At 44.9% G+C, this 19,394-nt stretch overlaps 1 protein-coding gene across 3 annotated transcripts in view; it reads left to right on the top strand.

The window, feature by feature from the left end:
* The window catches only part of PHRF1 (PHD and ring finger domains 1), a 29,028-nt gene extending 9,801 nt beyond the window's left edge, over positions 1–19,227 (top strand). For all 3 annotated transcript variants that reach the window (XM_061999281.1, XM_061999282.1, XM_061999279.1), the window contains exons 7-18: positions 1,864–1,961; positions 2,445–2,617; positions 5,923–6,052; positions 6,413–6,549; positions 7,340–7,527; positions 8,326–8,445; positions 10,567–10,721; positions 11,553–14,333; positions 14,929–15,005; positions 15,601–15,858; positions 16,996–17,124; positions 18,249–19,227. In XM_061999281.1, the coding sequence (XP_061855265.1) occupies positions 1,864–1,961; positions 2,445–2,617; positions 5,923–6,052; positions 6,413–6,549; positions 7,340–7,527; positions 8,326–8,445; positions 10,567–10,721; positions 11,553–14,333; positions 14,929–15,005; positions 15,601–15,858; positions 16,996–17,124; positions 18,249–18,383 (4,381 nt within the window). In that variant the 3' untranslated portion in view covers positions 18,384–19,227. The remainder of the gene's footprint in view (positions 1–1,863; positions 1,962–2,444; positions 2,618–5,922; positions 6,053–6,412; positions 6,550–7,339; positions 7,528–8,325; positions 8,446–10,566; positions 10,722–11,552; positions 14,334–14,928; positions 15,006–15,600; positions 15,859–16,995; positions 17,125–18,248) is intronic.
* The last annotated feature ends 167 nt before the right edge of the window (positions 19,228–19,394 follow it).

Here is a 19,394-nt window from a genome sequence, read left to right as displayed (position 1 = left end):
ACTTCAGAGCTCCCAGAGGTAATTTGAAAAGCATGCAATGAAGTTCTTGCTACAAGTACTCTTATTACGACTTTGGCCTGAACCTAAAAATATTACTTGTTAGAGTATTTCTTTGAGGAAACAGTCTCATTCCTGGTGGCTGCCAATTGGAGACTGAACTCTCCTTTCCCAGAGAAGAAAAATACTTCAATTTTAAAGTAGTGATTTGTTGCAAACATCATTTTTCAACAACTTCTTAAGTCTCTGAAAGAGTGCAAAATCTCAACTGCTAAGGTGTACTCTTTCATATGAGAAGGATGTGGTTATTTTACTTTATATTTACAATGTATTTTAATATAAACATAATATTGTTTGCTTTGATAATATTTGCAGTTTAGCTGCAAATTTCATTTATCACAGCATAGAGCCATAGAATGGTAGCAGTTGGAAGATCATCTAGTCCAACCCCCCTGCAGAAGCAGGTCAACCTAAATCAGGTCTCATGGTTGAGAACGGGTTTGAAAGACCCAATCTGAAGATGGGGTGATGGGTAGAAGGTACATTAACAGCTGCAGTCTCTCTCTGGGATTTTTGTGTTGCTATAAAGTAGTATTAAAGAGTCAGGTGGATGTTCATTGACTTTCCTGACTCTGTAACCAGGCACTGAGATATATTGTCAGGTAGTGAATTTTGGTATGGGAAGGTGAAGTCGAGAGCTTCACTTCTTTATCCTTAACTTATTTCAGAGTTAAACACGTACTAGATCATAAATAACAGTAGGGTTTCCCTGTGTAGAAAAAGAGCAAAGTTGGTCATAGCAATGAAGTTGATTTGAAGCTGAAACTCTTCCCTGAAGGCTGAGATGTCCCTGTGTTCCTTGCCTAGGGAACTTGGTCTAAGCAGTTGATTTTCATGGCAAGCACCTCATTTGCTTGGGAAATATGGTTTAGTTCTTTTTAGCAGTGTAACTTGGATTGGGTTTGATGCGACATGGATTGCTACAAAAACTTTGTGCTGCTAACAGGTGTTGCTTTAGCTGAGTTTTAATTGCTGAAAATGTAATTGAACAAGGTATAGAACCCAAGTTGGGTAGTTTTCAAAGGCTTTCCTGGGTAGCTACTCTTAAGTGGTTGGTGAGACTGCTTGGTCTTGCTGCTCAGCCTGTAGGGTAGAGAACATTTCAAATGGTCTGCCTCTGGGAGCATCTCTTTTCCTCTGAGACTTGCTGAGGAGGAGTGCAGCTCTGTCAAATGCTGGCTGGAAGTCAGCATGGTCAGTCTCCTGTCCTGCAGGCAGCTGTATGATGCCAGTGACTGACGAACACTCTGCAACTCAACTTGTGTGGTTACACAGAAATCCTCATCACCAGTTGTCTTCCTCACACCAGGTGGATGTGGGACACAATGCGTTTATTCCACCTGACAAGACATTGCAGTTGACCTGTGTCTAGTCATGCAAAATAAAATGCTCCTAAGTAGCAGTAATGTTAATGCTATGTTGTTTTTCAGGAAACTTCTATTGTTTCTTGACTGCCTGTTTTCCTACCGCCTCAGTACTGTTCACCTTTCACTTTGTCACCATCAATTTTGGCTCTACACACTTCTTGAAGCTTGAGTTCAAATGACAAGTGATGCACTACACAGTGAGGGGAAAAATGCTAATTTTCTCAGCTTTTTTGAGCCTAAAGTGATCAAAATAACATGTAGAGTAGAAGAACCTTAAATAACCATCAGGGACCACTGTTTCTCTGGAGTTTGGTAGAAGCAGATGTATAAAGCATTGTTTCAAGCTTAAGAAAATATATCTGCCTTACATAGCATATGACTAGAAGGAAATGGCTCTCTTCCCTGATGTGATTTTTATATTACTTTATTTTTCCTCAAGTTACCACATGGAATGCCTTAATCCACCTCTGAGTGAAGTCCCTGTGGATGAATGGTTCTGTCCTGCCTGTGCCCCCATGGGTGTCAGTGCTACTGCAGGTAAGGGTTTCATGGTATCCAGTCCAAGTAAATATTTTTCTTGTGTCTCAGCTGAGTTGAAGCATGTGCTGTTTTGAAGAGATGTTTAAGCCCTGGTTTTATGTGTTCTCTCTTTGACCTAAAGAGCTGACTTAAACTCTTGGCTGATAAGAGGATCTTGTTTATTATGATTTTTTTTTTTTTCACAACCTGTCGAGCTGTTTCTTACCAGCATTCTTTAACCTTCCCGAGGCAAGCCCAGCACCTTCATGCAACTGCATTGGGAAGAGTTCGTTAGTGTTCTGACCTCAGATTGCCAAGGCAGCAGTAATTTCTGTTACCTAGAAAAGAGTCTTTCTGTGTAATGATCTGAAGCAATGATGTCAGTGCTTGTTTCCTTTTGAGGGGCCAATGCCCGCCTTTGGAGGTGGTTTGGGTTTTCTTTGCCCAAAATTCTTGAAATGCTGGAGAAAGACTAGTGACCTGGGCATCTTTTCTTTCCAGATACAGATCATGTCAGTGAAGAGGAGGTCACTGCCCTCATGGCTGATGCTGCTCCCACCACCAGCAGGCTGCGGCCCCACGTCCGCACGCGGGCGATCGCCAGGACTCGGCAGAGTGAGCGGGTCAGGGCAACGGTGAACAGGAACCGGATAACAACGGCGCAGCAGATCCAGGTATTTAGGAGGATTTGCTAATGAGCCTCTTGAGTAACCTTGTGGAAGTGCTGAAATAAATCCTCCCTTAAGTAGCTCAACTGTTGATGTTGCCTGTCCATGACACAGTGATTAGTAGTTGTGAAGTTCTTTTAAGTGGAAATGCAGAATGTGTGCATATTGAGTGCAACACGTGACCAAGACTCTCTATTTTGAAATCTGTGGTAGCTTCCTCTCTTAATCTGCATTTTTACCACCTCCACTGTGAGCAAAATTGTTTTTTTATTCCCAGTGATTGTTGATGCTCAGTTTGTGCACCACTTCTGGTTTGTTAGCACGTTCGTTTGTAGAGACAGGGCATATTTATTTGACATTTGTGTATTTGCTTGTTTGTCCTCCTGCCTCCATTCCCATAGAAGTAGAACCTGTTGATAACCTTTAGAAAAACTGAAGAGAAAAATCAGCCTTTTATTGAAGAGTGTGCCACTGTCCTCAATGATGTAGAGGTGTGAGTTCAACCACACTAATATGTCCCAGAGAATCTATGTGAGAAATGAAAGGCCTTTTGAACTTGGAGACTTCTTGCCTGCTTTGCCCTCTAGCTTTAGCCAAAGCACTCTTCCCATCACTTGCATATAGATAGATATAAAAAGTCTTAAATTGCACAGGAGCATATGGTGTAATTTCCATGGGACTAGTGATATATTAATTGGTTCTTCGCTAATGCTACTGTTGGATCTGGTAGGAACATGTGAAATATTGAAAGGAAGAGGAGGATCTGCCTTGGCACAGGGGAAATTGTTTTTTCACTGGGGATGGTCAACCATGGGAATAGGTTGCTTGGACAATTCTTCAAATACCCATCTTATGTGATGTTCAGCACCTGCCTGAAGAAAGGCCTAACCAACCTGGTTTGAATTTGGTGTTGACCAGTTAACAGAAGGGTCAGGCTCTTCTGAGGGACACCCCAAGACCCTGGCCAAACTGAATGAATCCATGATTATATGAAAATAATTTTGGTTTCATCTGACAATAACATGTTCGTTTAGTTTTGATTGTACTAAGTCACTTTTTTCCAAAGGTACAAAAGAGGGGGAAGGGAGGGACTAAACTTTTCTTCAAATTAGTCAGTTGGCTGTGGATTTCAGGTTGGGTCTGCTAAAGGCTCTTCTTGGAGTGTGATGTGTAGACTGGGAAGAGACCAAGTTGGAGGTAGGAGATCTGTCAGATTAAGCTTTCCATTGTAATCTAGTTGTAAAGGCCAGGTGAGAAAGAAAACACTGTTGAGACTGTGAAGTGCCTCAACTTCAGGAGCTACGCTTGTTTCTGTAACTTCAGGCAGAAGAAATAAAGGTGAACAAAGACAGACTTTAAGGGAAGCAAACCAAATGCCAAAATCTAGGGGGAAAAGTGAAGGTTTTCCATTGTCTTGCATTCCTGATGGTTGGAAAGAACAGCCTACTGTTAGTAGGCTCCCTGGGGTTTACCTATCAAAGTCATTTTAAGTGGGAGGAGAGAAATTTGTAGCAAATCCCAAATGATCTGAAATACAGCAGTAAGTACAGTTTCAATTAGGTGCCATGAATGAAGATCTAGCTTGCCTTAAATCTTTATAATACTTTTTATCTTTGATGTAAAGACTTCCCAGAGTACTTTAACAGTCCTCAAATTCATGGTGTCTTCTGTGGTGGAGGCCATTTACAGGGCTGTCAACCCCACTGTCTCCAAACCTCAGACCTTTTAATTTCAGCTTCAGAAGAGTTAATAAAATATAAAAACCTCAATGGATGATTTGATGCATTGTTATTGAGCAATTACAGCTGAGTTGTCAGGGCTAAATGCTGAAAAAAATAAATGTAGAAAGGTGTTGTTTGAGGACTGACTGCAGTTTAATTCCACTGGTTAAGGAGTGTGTAAGCTGTTGTCAAAGCATAGGAAGGTGCTGATTTCAGATCCTTGGAAATCTTTAGTATTGGGAGAGGCAGTTTATTTTGAATTTCATCTATTGTTTTGTGGGTTTCCTAAAGTAGTGGTGGTGAAGTAGATGCACTCTTTAAAGTCCTTCTAGAAAAAAAGTGTGTTTAAGCCAATGTTCAGGACTTCCAAATCAGAGAACTGTATATAGTATTTATTGGCAACCACAATAATTAAAACAATGGTGTTCTAATAAAAAACTACTCAGTGGAATAGTTTGACACCAGTGACAATAGTGACACTAACAGTGAGGCCTGGCAAAATTTCTTTCATTGTAAGATGAATTGAAAGCATATATTCTTTTGGCATGTTCTTTTTTCAGATGAAGTCTCTTTCCGGCTGCAAGATCCTCTAAAGCCATTCTCTAGCGTTTGTGCCACACACATTTTGTAAATGTATAAGGCTGTGATGCATACGCTCTGGTAGGAAGTGAGCACAGGGAACAGTTCGTAACATTGGAGGCACTTTGCCTCTGCTATGCTCGCATGGAACTTTATCAGTTCTTCTGCATAGTAGTTGCTTGAAGAAAGGAGAGGGCATAGGGGAGATACCCTGCCTCTAGCAGAGGAGTTAGACTAGATAATCTTTAAAGGCGCTTTCCAACCCAAACCATTCTGTGACTGATGTTTTAAAATTATGGTTGATATAGACGTGATCACCATAGCTGTTGAGAGAAGCCTGCTCTTAATGTCTCTCCAACCAGGAAGGAGCAAATCTGTGCTGCATTTGCTCAACAAGGAGGCTTTGGGTTCACGTTCTCAGGCTAGTGGTCCAACATCCATGTGCTTCAAATGTGTTTGTTGAAGTGTGGTTGCCTCTTGGGTAGGAAAAGGAATTTGAACCTTGTAGGAGCAGCCCTTGCTTATTGCAATGAAGTGATGCTCTGAAGGAGGACTCCCACCTGCCATCCCAGTGAGTTCCCCCAGGCATTTGTTTTAAATGATGCCTCTGGACATGTTTCACAGCATTCAGTAAAGGATAAGGAGTTTAAGTCGTGTCCCGTACGGTGTTGGCTTTTCAGGCTTTGCTTGTGGCACTTTGTTGCATGATGAGCCAGAGGTCAGTTAGGTGGATTTGGGAAAGTTCTTAAGTGGACTTTATAATTGAGGAAATGTCAGTCCCAGGGATTACTCTCATTTAAAAAGTCAGTTAGGCTAACCATGACTTGTAACACTGAGGGAGGTTGAAGAGAAAGGTCATGTTCTCCTTAATATGGTGGCAGCTTGTCACATGAGTGCTACGAGTGCTTCTCATTTTGATATCAAATCTGTGATTTATCAAATGCTTTTATAATTAACTTGTGGCTGACCTTTATGTACCTGTGTCATGTAACTTCTGACACCCTCCCACAGCATGTGCCACGGTACCTCATGTCCTCTCTTCTGGATGAAACAATTGAGGCAGTTGTAGCAGGTCTCAACACAGCCATCTACCAGCGTCCTCTTACACCGCGGACTTCAGTGAGGCAGAAGAGGAAAACAGGTAAGGGCAGTGGGAACCATAGGAGGTGTCCATCTGCAAGGATAAAAGCTTGGGGAAGATCAGCCTGAATCACACAAAATACTCCAGATGAGCTGTATGCTGCCATACCTGTGCAGGTACAGAAGTATGCCATGTGCATTTTCTTTTTTCCCCATACCATCTCTGACTAGAAGTGTCTTGAAGGTTGCTTTTAAACAAATCCTAATGATTTCACATTTTGTCTGCTGCTTCATACTGTTGTGGCACACTGCAGGTTTCTCTGACCTGGTATGTGTGCCATGAGGGCATGAAAAGGGGAGTACAGGGTAAAATGCAGTACCAGCACTTAGCTAGATACTTGGTTGTCTTTTATCTGAACAGGTAGGAGGAAGAAAGGAAGCAAAAGAAGAACTCAGTCAAAATCTTCTGCTGGCAAGAAGAGTTCAGGGATGCAGCTGAAGAGACGCAAGCGTCTGACAAAAAAGAGAAGGGGGAAAAAGATGAGAGTAAGATCACATGTGAGTTTCATTTTTCAGCCGTCTGTAAAAGCACCATAACATGAGATTCAGTGGAAAAAATACCATCTTGTAATGGCAGAAGAGAACTTTTTACTGGTGTAGTATGTGTCCAGTGCACTCCAGAAAGATGCTGTGTGTGGAAATGGATTGCAGCTCCCAGGCAGGCCTGCTGGGCTCACTGACAAGGCCTGTGGCCTGAAGCACAGGGACCCCCCTGCAATGCATGTCCCTAGGTTGGGTCACGCCTGTCTTTTACTTGTGCAGTTCACTCAGCACTGATGGTGCAGTGAAAATCGCCACCACCTCTTCTTTTTAACAGACTATGGATATTTGTGTTGTTGCAAACCCAGTTCATCAGCCATAAGGGCTTTAAAAATCCCTTTCAGTAGTGGGTAGTGTTGTCAGTGAACTGTAGTGAATACTCCACACCAGCTGGACTTTTGACCTCAGCTACCTGAACTAGAGTGTGCATCCCACAGCCAGAACTGTCCCTCCAGCTTTTAGTAAGGAATTAACAATTTTGAATTATGTTATTAAAGGTTTTTAGAAACTTATCTGGTCACTTAAATCTGATACATGTAGTGTCTGTATGAAGTGACATATAGGCCACAGATGTTTAAGAGATGCTTTAAAACAAACAGACAGTAAATGCACACAACTTCTGCTACCAATGGTAGTAACCTGATGACTGTACTTAACCTAAGTGAAGAATGTGGGTCTATAAACCCAGGGTAACACCCTGTAAACTCTGCCCTAACGTACAAATGACCTAATCTCTTTATCTGTGCAGGTGAAAAATGAGGCTACTGCTCGGTCCCGCATTGCAAGAGCCCTGGGCCTGAGCAAGCCTGTGCGTGGGGCCTCCCTCCCCTCCATCTACAAGCCAACAGAGCCCTCGCTGGGCCTGATGAGGGCAGACATTGGTGCAGCCTCTCTCTCTGTGTTTGGAGACCCTTATGAGTTGGACCCTTATGAAAGGTGAGATCTGTGGATTCTGGTCAGGGAGCTGGGGTGTCAGGCTGTCTGTATGTGTGGCATTTGGCAGAGTGCAGATCTCATGTCTGAAGACAGCTTTGAATACACAGCTCTTAGTAACACATTAGCCTGTTTGTTCTTTCCTCCTTGGCCAAGTTGCTGAGCTCTTAAAGAATCAGCTTTCTTTAAAGGGGTTTGCTGAAATAATAAGCCTCGTGAAAACCTTCAATAAGATACACGGGGTTTTCCAGAGAGTAGAATCTGAAGGAGTCAAATTCTCATCAGTCATTTTCTATTGATTTAAAGGAAGACAGCTAGTGTATTTGGCATACAATAAACAGTCCATTCACATAGACTTCAGGGGATCTGTGGAAACTTCCATGTTTCTCCTTTTTCCAGTCTTCACTTTTCCAGACACTGTACTTTCAGGAGGCATCACAGTATGCCATTGTTTGTGCCACCTGTAAGCGTTGGATTTTGAGGACAGGACACCCAAAATTATTGTTCTTGAAAATTAATTTTCCACTGATTAGGTCTTTCTGATCCTTTCATAAAAAGAAATTACCCATTTAATGTTTTTTAAATAGAATTGACATTCGAGTCCCTGCTGGCTGAGCTATGCTGTTCTATTTATTATAGCCACAGAAAGAAGGATGTTGAACAAATCTCTTTTTAATGTTTCATAATGAATCAAAACAAGCTCCCTAACCCTACCTGTTCTAGTAGTACTATCTCCTTCATCTAGTTGACATAAAAAACATTCAGACAGTCTCAGAGTTCATGTGTGTGTGTTACCCGCAGCAACGAAGAGGTCCCTGTGAGCCCAGACTCACCAGTGAGTGCCAAAAGGAGGGTCCTGTCCCAGTCAGCGCTGAGGTCTCACCGTCCCGTAGCCAGACCTATTTCTGTGGGACTTCCCAGGTAAAAATGCATCAAGTTACTGCTTTTAGTTTTTCTTAATTGGCTAACAACCGTAGCAAAAGAGCAAACTGGATGGTCATTCTGGTTTAACTCTTTTCTTATCCCAAGTATTTTGCAGGAGTGGGGAGGGGATTGCACGTGCCTGTATGTGTGTAGATAAATAACCACAGTGCTTCATGCAAGAATGATTTTTGGGGTTTGTTTTATGTTGAAGGACACACACTTATTCTTTGATAATAGCTCTGACCATTCCACTGAAATTTTAGGTTGGTATTTCCACACTAATCTGGTTTTTTATACTTTCTCTTTTAGGATTGTTTAGTAACCCTACTGGTATGGTTTACATATCAGTCTTATTAAGCTTTAAAAACTGCTTGCTTATTTGAAAGGGATGTGGAATCTAATTGCACATCCAGGGAAAGAGGTGAGGGATGTACCACCTCACCCAGTTCCTCTGCCATTTGTTGGAGTTCATCAAATTGATAGAAAACTCTTTGCTTGATCCTGCAATTTAAGAGTTTCTTTGCTGCCTGACAGATATCTGTGTTGTGTGTAAACTATGTGCCCCTGTGCCAGACAGGGAGCATTGCAGGGTGTCTCAAATGGGCAGCCATAATGAGTTTCAAGGACTGGGGTGTAGGACAGTGCAGAGGATTGGGACACGGAGAGGAGAGGAGAGGAGAGGAGAGGAGAGGAGAGGAGAGGAGAGGAGAGGAGAGGAGAGGAGAGGAGAGGAGAGGAGAGGAGAGGAGAGGAGAGGAGAGGAGAGGAGAGGAGAGGAGAGGAGAGGAGAGGAGAGGAGAGGAGAGGAGAGGAGAGGAGAGGAGAGGAGAGGAGAGGAGAGGAGAGGAGAGTCACAGACAACTGCAAGGCTGAGGGAGATGAAGACTAGGAGAAATGGAGAGAGCTCAGCTGAAATAATTAAAAGTGTGAGAGCTTTACTAGGCTGTCCTCCAAAGCACCTGACTTATGGCCAAGATTAGTTTCTCAGGATTAAGATGGTATTTTTCTCTGGTAACTTGAAATATTTCTCTACTTTTCCCATTTTAATCCTGAAGGAAGCCTTTGAGGAAGCTTTCATGTCCTCTTTAGTTAATTGAATAGCTTATTATTTGGAAGGTAGAAACGTTTAGCTGAAATTCAGCTTTCCTAAAGGCTTGATTTGCATGGACTACGGTGAGTTTTGGCCTGGATGGACAGTTGTCTTTTTCCTTCCCATTTTGTCTTTCTATTGTGTGCTATTACTGAGTTTTGGAGTATATTATGTTTGCAAAGTTTGCTTTGTTGTCATGCAGAAATGAAATATGGCTCCCTCAAAGAGCTGGGTCTGTTGGTTCTTCTTGAAGGTTTATTTTTTTCATGTTTAAATTCAAACAAAAGAGACCCCAAAATCCTACTAACACAAACAAAACCAAAACCAAAAAAACAAACAAGAAAGCCACACCTCAACACCAAAACCACTCAAACTTGTCCTGTACATATTTCAAGAATAGAGAACTTGCAGTTAAACCTTTTCATAAGATTGAGTAATGCACAAGGGGAAGTGTTTGTGTTGTCCCCTGTCTGGAGCATTGCAGTGTAGCTCCTGTGTGCCAGGCTCTTTGCTGCCTTGCCAGTAGGCATCTTGAACCTTGCCAGTTCAAGCTGCAGCAGATTTTTTTTGATAGCAAGTGTAGGGCTGAGGAATACATTTGTGATTGTTGAGCACTTCAGAGAGATATTTCCATCCCAGGTGGCTCTCTTCCCCCCACCAAATCACAATGTTTCTTGCTGCAAAAATGCATTTTTTAATGCACTAGAAAGCTAATCTTGATACACAACACATTGAGCACCACTCTTAAGAGGAAAAGCATTTGCTTACTAAAGGTCTCTGGTGTGAATACATGCTTCCCCATCTTGTGGTAAGTCAGTAAAAACTTCAGCTTCTGCTTGCCCAAGGGACATGGGGCTAAATGATCTTAGTGAAGCCAAAAGATGAAGTGAACTGCCCTGGCTGACCTCTGTTTATGTCTTTGATTTGGGTTTCTTTTTAATGTAATGTGTGTGTGTGTGTGTGTGTGTGTGTGTACAGAACAAGTGCTGTAAGACTAAAGGAAATATAACACCCTCTGAAACTTGCAGAAGCAGTGTGCCTGCCTTGAGTCCTGATCAAGAAGCAGAAGCTGCCCCTGTGCCTGATCTGTTGGGAAGCATCCTGTCTGGACAGAGTTTCCTCATGATGAGTAGTTCAGATGTGGTCATCAACAGAGATGGTTCGCTGACAGCGAAGAAGGCAGGTAAGGGTTTGGCACCTCGCAGTGCAATTAACCTGTTTGTTTCATCCATGTCTGCCCTGGTCCGATGTACTGCATAGCTTCAAACATGGGGGTACTTTTAGTGAGCATTTGAGTATCTAGGATATATCCAGTAGTTGACAGCAGCAATCTCTCTCATAAGATTCTTACATATGCTCTGAGATACAGCAGTTACCTGTCTCTGGTTTAATTGCAGAGGTGAAATGTTACTTGGAGGATTTTAGTTTCAATAGGTAGTTTTCCTCTTTCAAAAGTGCTGCACTGTGGTTTCATGCTTTGTTATAATAAATGAAGGACCGGAATGAGCAGAGCTATCTTGGTACCCAGTTCTTCTGGCATTTGTCATGTGTTGCTGCTCTGCCTGTGAACTGTACTTCAGTTGGAAGAGCAGTGATGGTACCTTGGCAAGAAATGTATGCTAAGTATCTTCAGCTGTACTTTCCCTTGGCATGGGATTCTTTGGAAAGGATCTCTTCCAATTGAACTATAGAGCTTTATTCTTAAAATAAGTACCTATAACATCCTCTATTGCAGTCTTTTTAATCAGTCAGTGACTATGGGGTAATAAACATGAATCGGGTGCTATCAACACAACACAAGAATTTATTTCCTAAACGTTAGTGTTTACCTCAAAGATGTAGTTGTGCAGCATTAAACCACGTGCATCTGACCAAAAAGACCCTTATTACTGTGTGTTATGTCTTCAAGCCAAAGTGGGGCTTAAAATAACGAGTTTAGTACTACTTTTAACGTTGAGAGGAAGATGTCCATATAGGGTCTGAAAGTTTGTAATTGTTTGCTTGTATGCCATAGCTCCACTTCACAGAAAATCAGCAAATGGCTCAAGAGTGGATGATGGTTCAGTTCAGGACACCCAAGCGAGTACAGTGCACTCAGGCACCACAGCAAGCAGCTCCATTCCTGGACCTTCAGTTTCCTCAGGGCCAACTACTCGCACCAGACCCTCCTCCTCAAGCTTGTTTTCGTCGCCTTCGCCCTCGCTCGGCAGGATGGAGCCTGCAGCAAACCTTGCACAGACTACATCGCAAAAACCAACTGCAAAATCAGAATATTCAATGACACCCAGGTCTGTTCAGGCTCAGGATATAGCTGCTCTGAGCAGGCATGCTTCCAAGTTAGATGACATGCCCAGATTTAATGGAAACTCTAAAAACTTTGCACCCACTGACTCATCTTCAAAGTCTCCGAGCTGTAACTTGAGTTCTGGCTCAAAAGCTGTTTCTGTGAGGCAGCCATTAAAGCCTCCTCCCAAGAGAATTGACATCTTTGAGCTTCCCCGGATACCAAAGATCAAAAAGGAAACCAGCAGCAAGCAGGTAGAGCCAGAACCTGCAGGAAGCCAAAGCTGTGACATCCCCAGCTCCTGTATAACCCAGCTGACGGGCAAAGAGGGCACGAGTCAGCCAGGGAAGGGTAGCAAGGTGGAGAGTCAGAAGTCCAGTGCCAGGGAGTCTCAGCAGCAGGCCCGTACGAGCGGAGTGGTGTTTTCTGCTACCCCAGGCACATACACCAGCTCGTCGCTCCTAGATACTTCCAGGGGCAAAGGCCCAAGCTCTTTTGAGAGCTTTAAAATCAACATTCCTGGAAATGCAGGGCATCCCAGCAGACTGTCCAACCCAGGGTTTTGTAACACCTTCCGCCCTGTGGATGACAAAGTGCAGCAGAAAGAGACTCCTTCACCTCTTTTCTTGGTTAAGAAAAAGCAGGTGAAAAGTGAAATCTATGATCCCTTTGAGCCTACGGGGTCGGACTCGAGTTCAGCCAGCAGCAGTCCTGAAAGGCTTGGCTCAGGGATCCCACTGACTAACATCACCAGGACTATTTCCATTGAAAATCCAAAAGTTCAAACGTTCCAAACTGTCCGTCGCTTCACCCCTTACGTGATGGAAAATGTATTTGGTTCTGGGACTGACTCGGACGTACCATCTGGTAACGGTGAGTCCCGTGGGGACGTGACAGTAGGAAGCAGGATTGTGGAGCAGATCTCTGATACAGAGGAACGAGACCACATGGATGAAGAGCACTTGCTAAGCAGTCCTTGCACTTCCTCTGCTGTTAAGCAGATTTCTAGTGCAGAGTGTTTAAAGGAGGAAAGCAGAGAGGGCCCTAATGTATTCTTTAATGCCGAAGAATTGATTAGACCTAACATTAATGTGAAACTAGAACCAGGGAGTCCCTCGAGGAACGATGGGCAGCAGAAAGTCCAAAAGGGAGAACAAATAGAGAGGCGATCGCGTTCCAGGTCCTGCTCCAACTCCAGCTCCAGAAGCAAGAAGAAGATGAAGAGGAAAAAGGCAGCTGTCAAAGAACGTAAGAGATCCCGGTCGGGGTCTAGGGATAGAGCACACTCGAGGGACCGAAGCTCAAGATCTACCTCTTGGTCAGGGGGAGAAGAGCACAGGAAAACACAGACATTGAAATCCAAAAGCAGGAGGTCGTCTACTGACCGTTCCAGCAGTCATGAACGATCCAAAAAGAGGAAAGCGAAGGATAAAACCAAGGATAAAAAGGCAAAAACTTCTTGGTCTAGAGATAAAAGGAAATCTAGGTCATGTTCAGGGAGTCCTGGAAGTGCTTCTGAGTTTCATGAAAACAGGAAAAAGAAAAGACAGTCTCGGTCAAGATCAAGACGGAGGGAACGTTGCCGATCGAACAGCGTCGAGAGGACCAAGAGGCGGAAACACAGGAGAGACAAAAGCTATGAGAGGTACGAGAAAGAGAGCAGCATGAGGTCGAGGGACAGAAAGAAATCGAGATCCAGGTCTCGGGAGAGGAGAAAGTGGAGGTCTCGGTCTCGGTCTGCATCTCGATCTCGGGAGCACAAAAGCAGCAAATCCAAGGAAAAAAGACCACGATCGAGGTCACGTTCCAAAGAAAGAAAACGCAGATCAAAAGAGATCTCACTTCCTCCAGCAGAAAAGGATCAAAAGTCTCCAGATGAGAACATGCTCAGGTGTCTGGAGCAACCCTGTTCCTTCAAAGAAGAGCCAAAGGAGGAGCTGGTACTAGAAGAGCTTTCCATAACCATCCAACCAAATGTCAAACTTGAGGAAATACAGGCTGAGACCCTAGTTCAAGGGAGAGAGGTCCCAGAAACTCCAAAGGTCTGTCAAGAGGTGACCAGTGAAACTGTGTTCCCTGTGCCAGAGATCACAAACATTTGCGTTCCTGTTGGCAGTGTGGATTCTGTTGCAGAAACAGACTTAATGAGCAGTAGTGATCCAGCAGTGCTTGGCAGCTGTAGCAATACAAACCTTGAGATTACAGTCAAAATAGAAAATACTGCATTCTGTCCATCCCTGGTGGAAACACCCCCAAAGAAGGAGGTTCTCCTGCACACCCCCACTGAGGCTGCACCGATTCAAAGCTCGTCCAAAAGCAAAATGACAGACGGTGTGAAGGAGGTTAAAGATGAGTGCCTTGTGCCAGACGAGACAAGTGGTGATTTCAGCAAGCCTGAACTGGAGGTGGTACCTCAAAGTCCTGCACTGAAATCAAAAGCACCAGTGAAAAGAGTTACCTGGAATCTTCAAGAGGAAGAAAGCGGCACGTTGTCTGCCGGAAAAGCTCCAAGTAAGTCTCCCTTTTGGAAAGCAAGCGGCAGGTGAAGCAGGCTGTGTAAGGCCCAGGGTTTCGGTGCCTGGCTAAACCTGGCTGTGGTGTAACAGCTCTGCCTTCTGGGCTGGAGTGCTCCTGGGGTTTCCAGTCCCAAGAGCTAGCATGTGGCAGTTGCTGGAATCATGAGGTGAGATGTGTGAATGAATGGGAGAGGACAGGCTGTCAGCACAGCTTGCAGGCAGCTTGGTAACAGTGGGACTGCTTGGTCCCGAGACTGTTGGAAGCTTTGATGAATTCTGAGGAGTGTGGCAAATAGCTTGGTCCTGGAAGCTCTCCTAAGCCAGAGCTGCTAGAAACAGTTTGGCTTGTGATCCTGTGCTGTGTGTGGTGACAGAGTTGCTTGTGTTTCTCATGGAAATCAGGTAAAAATCAATTGCTCAAGGGGGTGAGTCCTCTGTTATCAGAGGCTTTAGAATGTTCATGACTACTAACCAAAATATTTTTGTAACTAGCTCTGTTGTTATATCCTTTTATTTTTTCTGAAATACGTCTTTCACCCATTAGGTTTATTGTTTCCTTAAATGTTCTTGATTTTCTTTTGGGGAACTAGGGATGCCGTTTTACAAACTTCAGCGAGCAAAGGAAGGAGCCTGGAAAGCAGAGGACTTGAACCAGACGTTAAATCAGGTGCAGTTAAATGAGCCTCCTCCAACCAATTATATGATTCCTGAGCCTATGTTTCCTGATCTAGATTCCTCTCAGGTTGGTTCCTATGCTGGCACCCGAGTGTCACAGAAGGCATCCCACCTCATTTGTGCCCTCGTTGTGCAACACCCTCCTCTCATGGCAGAGTTCGCCTTCCTCTGCGTGCGGTACATTCCATATGGCCCATACACCTCAGCAACCCCCTCATCATTTGCTCTTTCAGGTGGTCCTTACTGTTGAAGAAGCACCTTCTTGTTCTGCTCTATACATGCAGCCTCTATTTTCAGCTGTAATTTGTGTAGAGGTGATGCTAATGAGAAGCTGAGCTTCTCCCCAGCTGTGAGTGGGCTGTGGGCATTGGCCCAGTGGCATTGGCCGTGCTGCCCACTGGTGCAGTGTGCCTGGGGACAGAGCAGGCACCTGGTGTGCACACCTCGTGAGGGCTCGGAGGCAGTTACCCCCTCCGCCGAAACCAGTGCTCACTTGCCCATTGAGTGGCTCAAAGGTGCTCTGAAACCCCACTGGTCTGCTGTCTCCTGTCAGCCTGCACACTGACAGGCCACACTGTGTTTCTCAGGTGTACTGCCAAGCCGTGCCGGTGCTGCCCGCCGGCCTGCCGCCCTACGCGCCCGTCAGCCAGCCCACCGTGCAGTTCATCATGCAGGGCAGCCTCCCGGCGCTGGGCTGTGCCGGCACACACAGCCTCAGCCGGGCCGCCGAGCCGCCCAGCCTCGCCCCTGCCTGTGAGCCCGGAGCGCAGGCGGCTGCCGTGGGCAGTGCGGAGGAGAAGATCAAAGCGCCCAGACCTCCCGTGGACAGAACTAAAAACGAGGAAGTGAGTGGATGCTGTCAGGTGCACGTGCATGACGTTAACGAGCTGGTTATTTACCCTTTTAAGGTCTGGGGCAAGCTAACTTTGGTGGTGCTCAACCTCCCCAGCTCGCTGTTGTCACAGCTGGTTTTGGTGACTGACTGTGCTAACCTGGGAGCAGCAGGTGATTGATTGTTTGAGTTCTTTTGGGATTTAGTCCATTTGATGACTCCCCTTTGTACTGGTTCACAGCAAAAAGACACGGAGAGATTAAAGTGTCTAAAATACATTCTTAAAAGTTCTCAGACTTTCTTGCAGGAGTATTTGGAAGGGACTTTCCAGAAGGGACTTTTCCAGAACGTCCAAAATCTCTAAACACCTGCTTTTCTCCCTCCCCTTCTGGCTTTGAAATTAAAGTCCGTTCTCATAACAGCCCTGTAAGGAGCCAGGACTGCATTTGGCTGTGTCTCTGCACTGAAAATGCAGAAATGGGAAAAGACGAGGTTTTACAATGACAGTCTCCTGCTGCTGGATTTTGGGTTTGCTGTACAGACCATCTGCTCTAGGCATAGTGGGTGCTAAAACAAGAACAAAAACTTCGTAGCTAGTTATTTCACTTTCTACCACAAAACAGTAAAATGCTTTTCCCCTCAAACCTCCATTTCATCACAGAATCAGAGAATGGTAGGAGTTAGAAGGGACCTCAAAAGATCATCCAGTCCAACCCCCCTGCTCAAGCAGGTTCGCCTAGATCAGGTCACTCAGGAATATGTCCAGGTGGGTTTTGAAAACCCCCAGAGAAGGAGACTCCTCATGCTCCCTGGGCAGCCTGTGCCAGGGCTCCCTCATATGAACAGTAAAGAGGTTTTTCCTTAAGTGGAACTTTTTGTGTTCCAGCTTTTGTCCATTACCTCTTGTCCTATCACTGGACACCACAGGAAAAAGTGCTGAGGGACGTGGGTTAGTGTTGGGCTTGGCAGTGTGAGGGGAGTGGTTGGACTCGATCTTTTCCGACTGAAATGATTCTGTGAAATGACATGAAGGCTTTCTCTGTCTTGGGTTGTTGAAAGTGATAGAAGTATTTTTATTGTTTCTAAGAAAGATAGCTTCAGAAACTATTCCCAAGACAGCACAAGGTAACAAACTTCTCTTTTCATGCAGTACATGAAGAAGCTTCACATGCAGGAAAGAGCTGTGGAAGAAGTAAAACTTGCTATTAAACCTTTTTACCAGAAGAGGGAGATTACAAAGGAGGAGTACAAGAGCATTCTTCGAAAAGCAGTGCAAAAGGTAAGGTGGTGGGGAAGAGAGGAGGAGGAGCTGTGCAGGCCCTTGGATAAGTGGCAGTACTGGGGATTGCACTTGCCAGCTTCAGCGGTTGCCTGCTGTGAGGGAGTAGCAGAGCTTTGGACTCGCAGTCGTGCTTCAAGCAAGGGTGGCAGTGGCCACTACTGTGGTCAGACCAAACCTTGGAGACAGTTGTGTGATTGGTGGTCCAGAGCGGTGCGGAGCTGAGGGGTCCACATGGCACGTGTCTCAGGTGGGGGCTGCCACGTCGCTCTCACTGAGACCTTCGGACGGAGTCGCCGAAGTGTTGCTGATAAAGTGAGATGGTACTTTGTGCATTCAGCCCTTGAGCGCTGGCCGTGTCCCTGAACTTCGGAAGAGGGCCTCGCGGTTTGGCTGATGTTGACTTCTGTCTCAAGTCTTAGTGCTGACCACATCGTGGCCAAAAAAAGTCCCGATCAGCAGGTAAATGTTGTCCTGTGAGAGCAAGTAATACACTGGTGGTCAAGGCAGTTTAATGATACCCCGGATAACTATTCTCTCCCTGCTCTGCATTCTTGTTATCACCGAGAAATGCCATCATAAATCAGAATTCCTGAGATAATGGCTGTGATTTCCCATCTCCTACGTGACCCATGTGAACCTCACGTGTTGTTTGGAGGGGAGCTGAGCAGCACCGGCTGCTGCTGAAGTCACTGTGATTTCTTCTTTGAACACTGATAAAGTTTTGTAGGGTCTGTAATCTTTCTCTCATTTCTGAAACCGAGCCCTTGAAACTAACATTCTTTTAATCTGAGCATCGCTTCCTCAAAATGATCAGAGAAGTGGGAAATCAACGCTTTTTGTTTACCGTGTATTGTGTAAAACTGACTGGATGGAAAAGCCTGGAGTGAAATGTGTAATTCTGCTTTCAGCAAATGCTTCTGCATTTAGCTGGCACCCAGCAGAGAAGCCCTGGGCTATTTCTGCAATGCCTGAAGTAAAATTTTACTCACCTGTGTTACGATGCCTGCTTTCAGTGTTCTGCCATGAGGCCTGCGCAGGAATCACTGCCCTGGGAGGTGCTGGGGCTTCTGCGGCGCCCTGACGCCCTTAATTACCACACTGCCTTTTCTCATCCCTTCTAGATCTGCCACAGCAAGAGTGGAGAGATCAACCCGATGAAGGTAGCTAATCTGGTGAAGGCCTATGTGGAAAAGTACAAACACATGAGGAAACATAAGAAATCTGATGGCGAAGATACCCGTGAAGTGGAAAACTGAGCGGCCGGCGTGAGCGGGACTGGCCGTGCACCGGCAGCCGACACCACGCCGGAGGGTAACAGCTCTGCGCTGGCATCTCACTGAAGACAGTGCGGAGGAGAGACAATAACATGACTTACCTGCACAACCTTCTTGGGAGCTGTTTCCCTATGGGAATGAACTTGGGTTTGGGTTGGTTTGGGTTGTTTTTTTTTTTCTTTTGGATTACCTACAAATGTAGAATTAAATAACAATCAAACACCTCAGACCAGCAGAGTAATTCGTGGGGAAAGGCAGAAGAGGTTGACGTTGGGGCCTCCCAGATTGCTACAGTTTTCAGGGTTACTTTGATCACAGTTTTGGGCTGTGCACCTGTCTTGCTAAGAGTTTGGAACTGGACGCCACTTTTCATACGCAGTATATTGAGAGCTGTATACTGTCTCCCTTGTGTTTATTTATCGAGATGCGGATTGTCTTTAGAAAATTCTGCTTTAATACTTGAAATGTTGTCTTTTTAGCCCGTTGGATGGTGAGCAAAGCATCCCTGGCTCTGTCACTTGGGCATTGCAGACATGAGCTAATCTTTATAAACCGACTTCAGAAACACTGCTCAAGCTGTGGTGTTTATTTACATTTTGTTGGAAGTATCTTGTTAGCAAAAAGTTGGATTTTGGGGTGGGAGACTGTTGCACTTCTGTAAATAATGCACTGATGGCTGGTTTTGTGTCTGCCTTTCAGGAAAAAAATGAAACAAAAACAAGCATTGTGAATTTTCAGTGACCAGCTGGAGGGATAAGGCTGAATTGATGTACAGAGCAGAAATGTGACAGAATTTATAAAGTTATTTTGACTGGTTTTAGTCGGATAGCAGGTGTCGTTTGTTTGTCCTGCAGCTGCCTCTTGCCCAGCTCTGCGCCTGGCTCTTGCCTGAGAAACACTGTGTGGCCGAAAGAGGTTTGGAGGCCGAGAAGGTATTGTTCCTCCTCCTCTGTAGGAGGACTGGTTTTTCCTGTCAGGAAGCAAAGGAGTGTC

The sequence above is a fragment of the Colius striatus genome, chromosome 7, assembly GCF_028858725.1.
Source record: "Colius striatus isolate bColStr4 chromosome 7, bColStr4.1.hap1, whole genome shotgun sequence".
Taxonomy (NCBI): Eukaryota; Metazoa; Chordata; class Aves; order Coliiformes; family Coliidae; genus Colius; species Colius striatus.
Note: the sequence above shows the minus strand (reverse complement) of the source record. Positions and strands in the feature narration are given on the sequence as shown.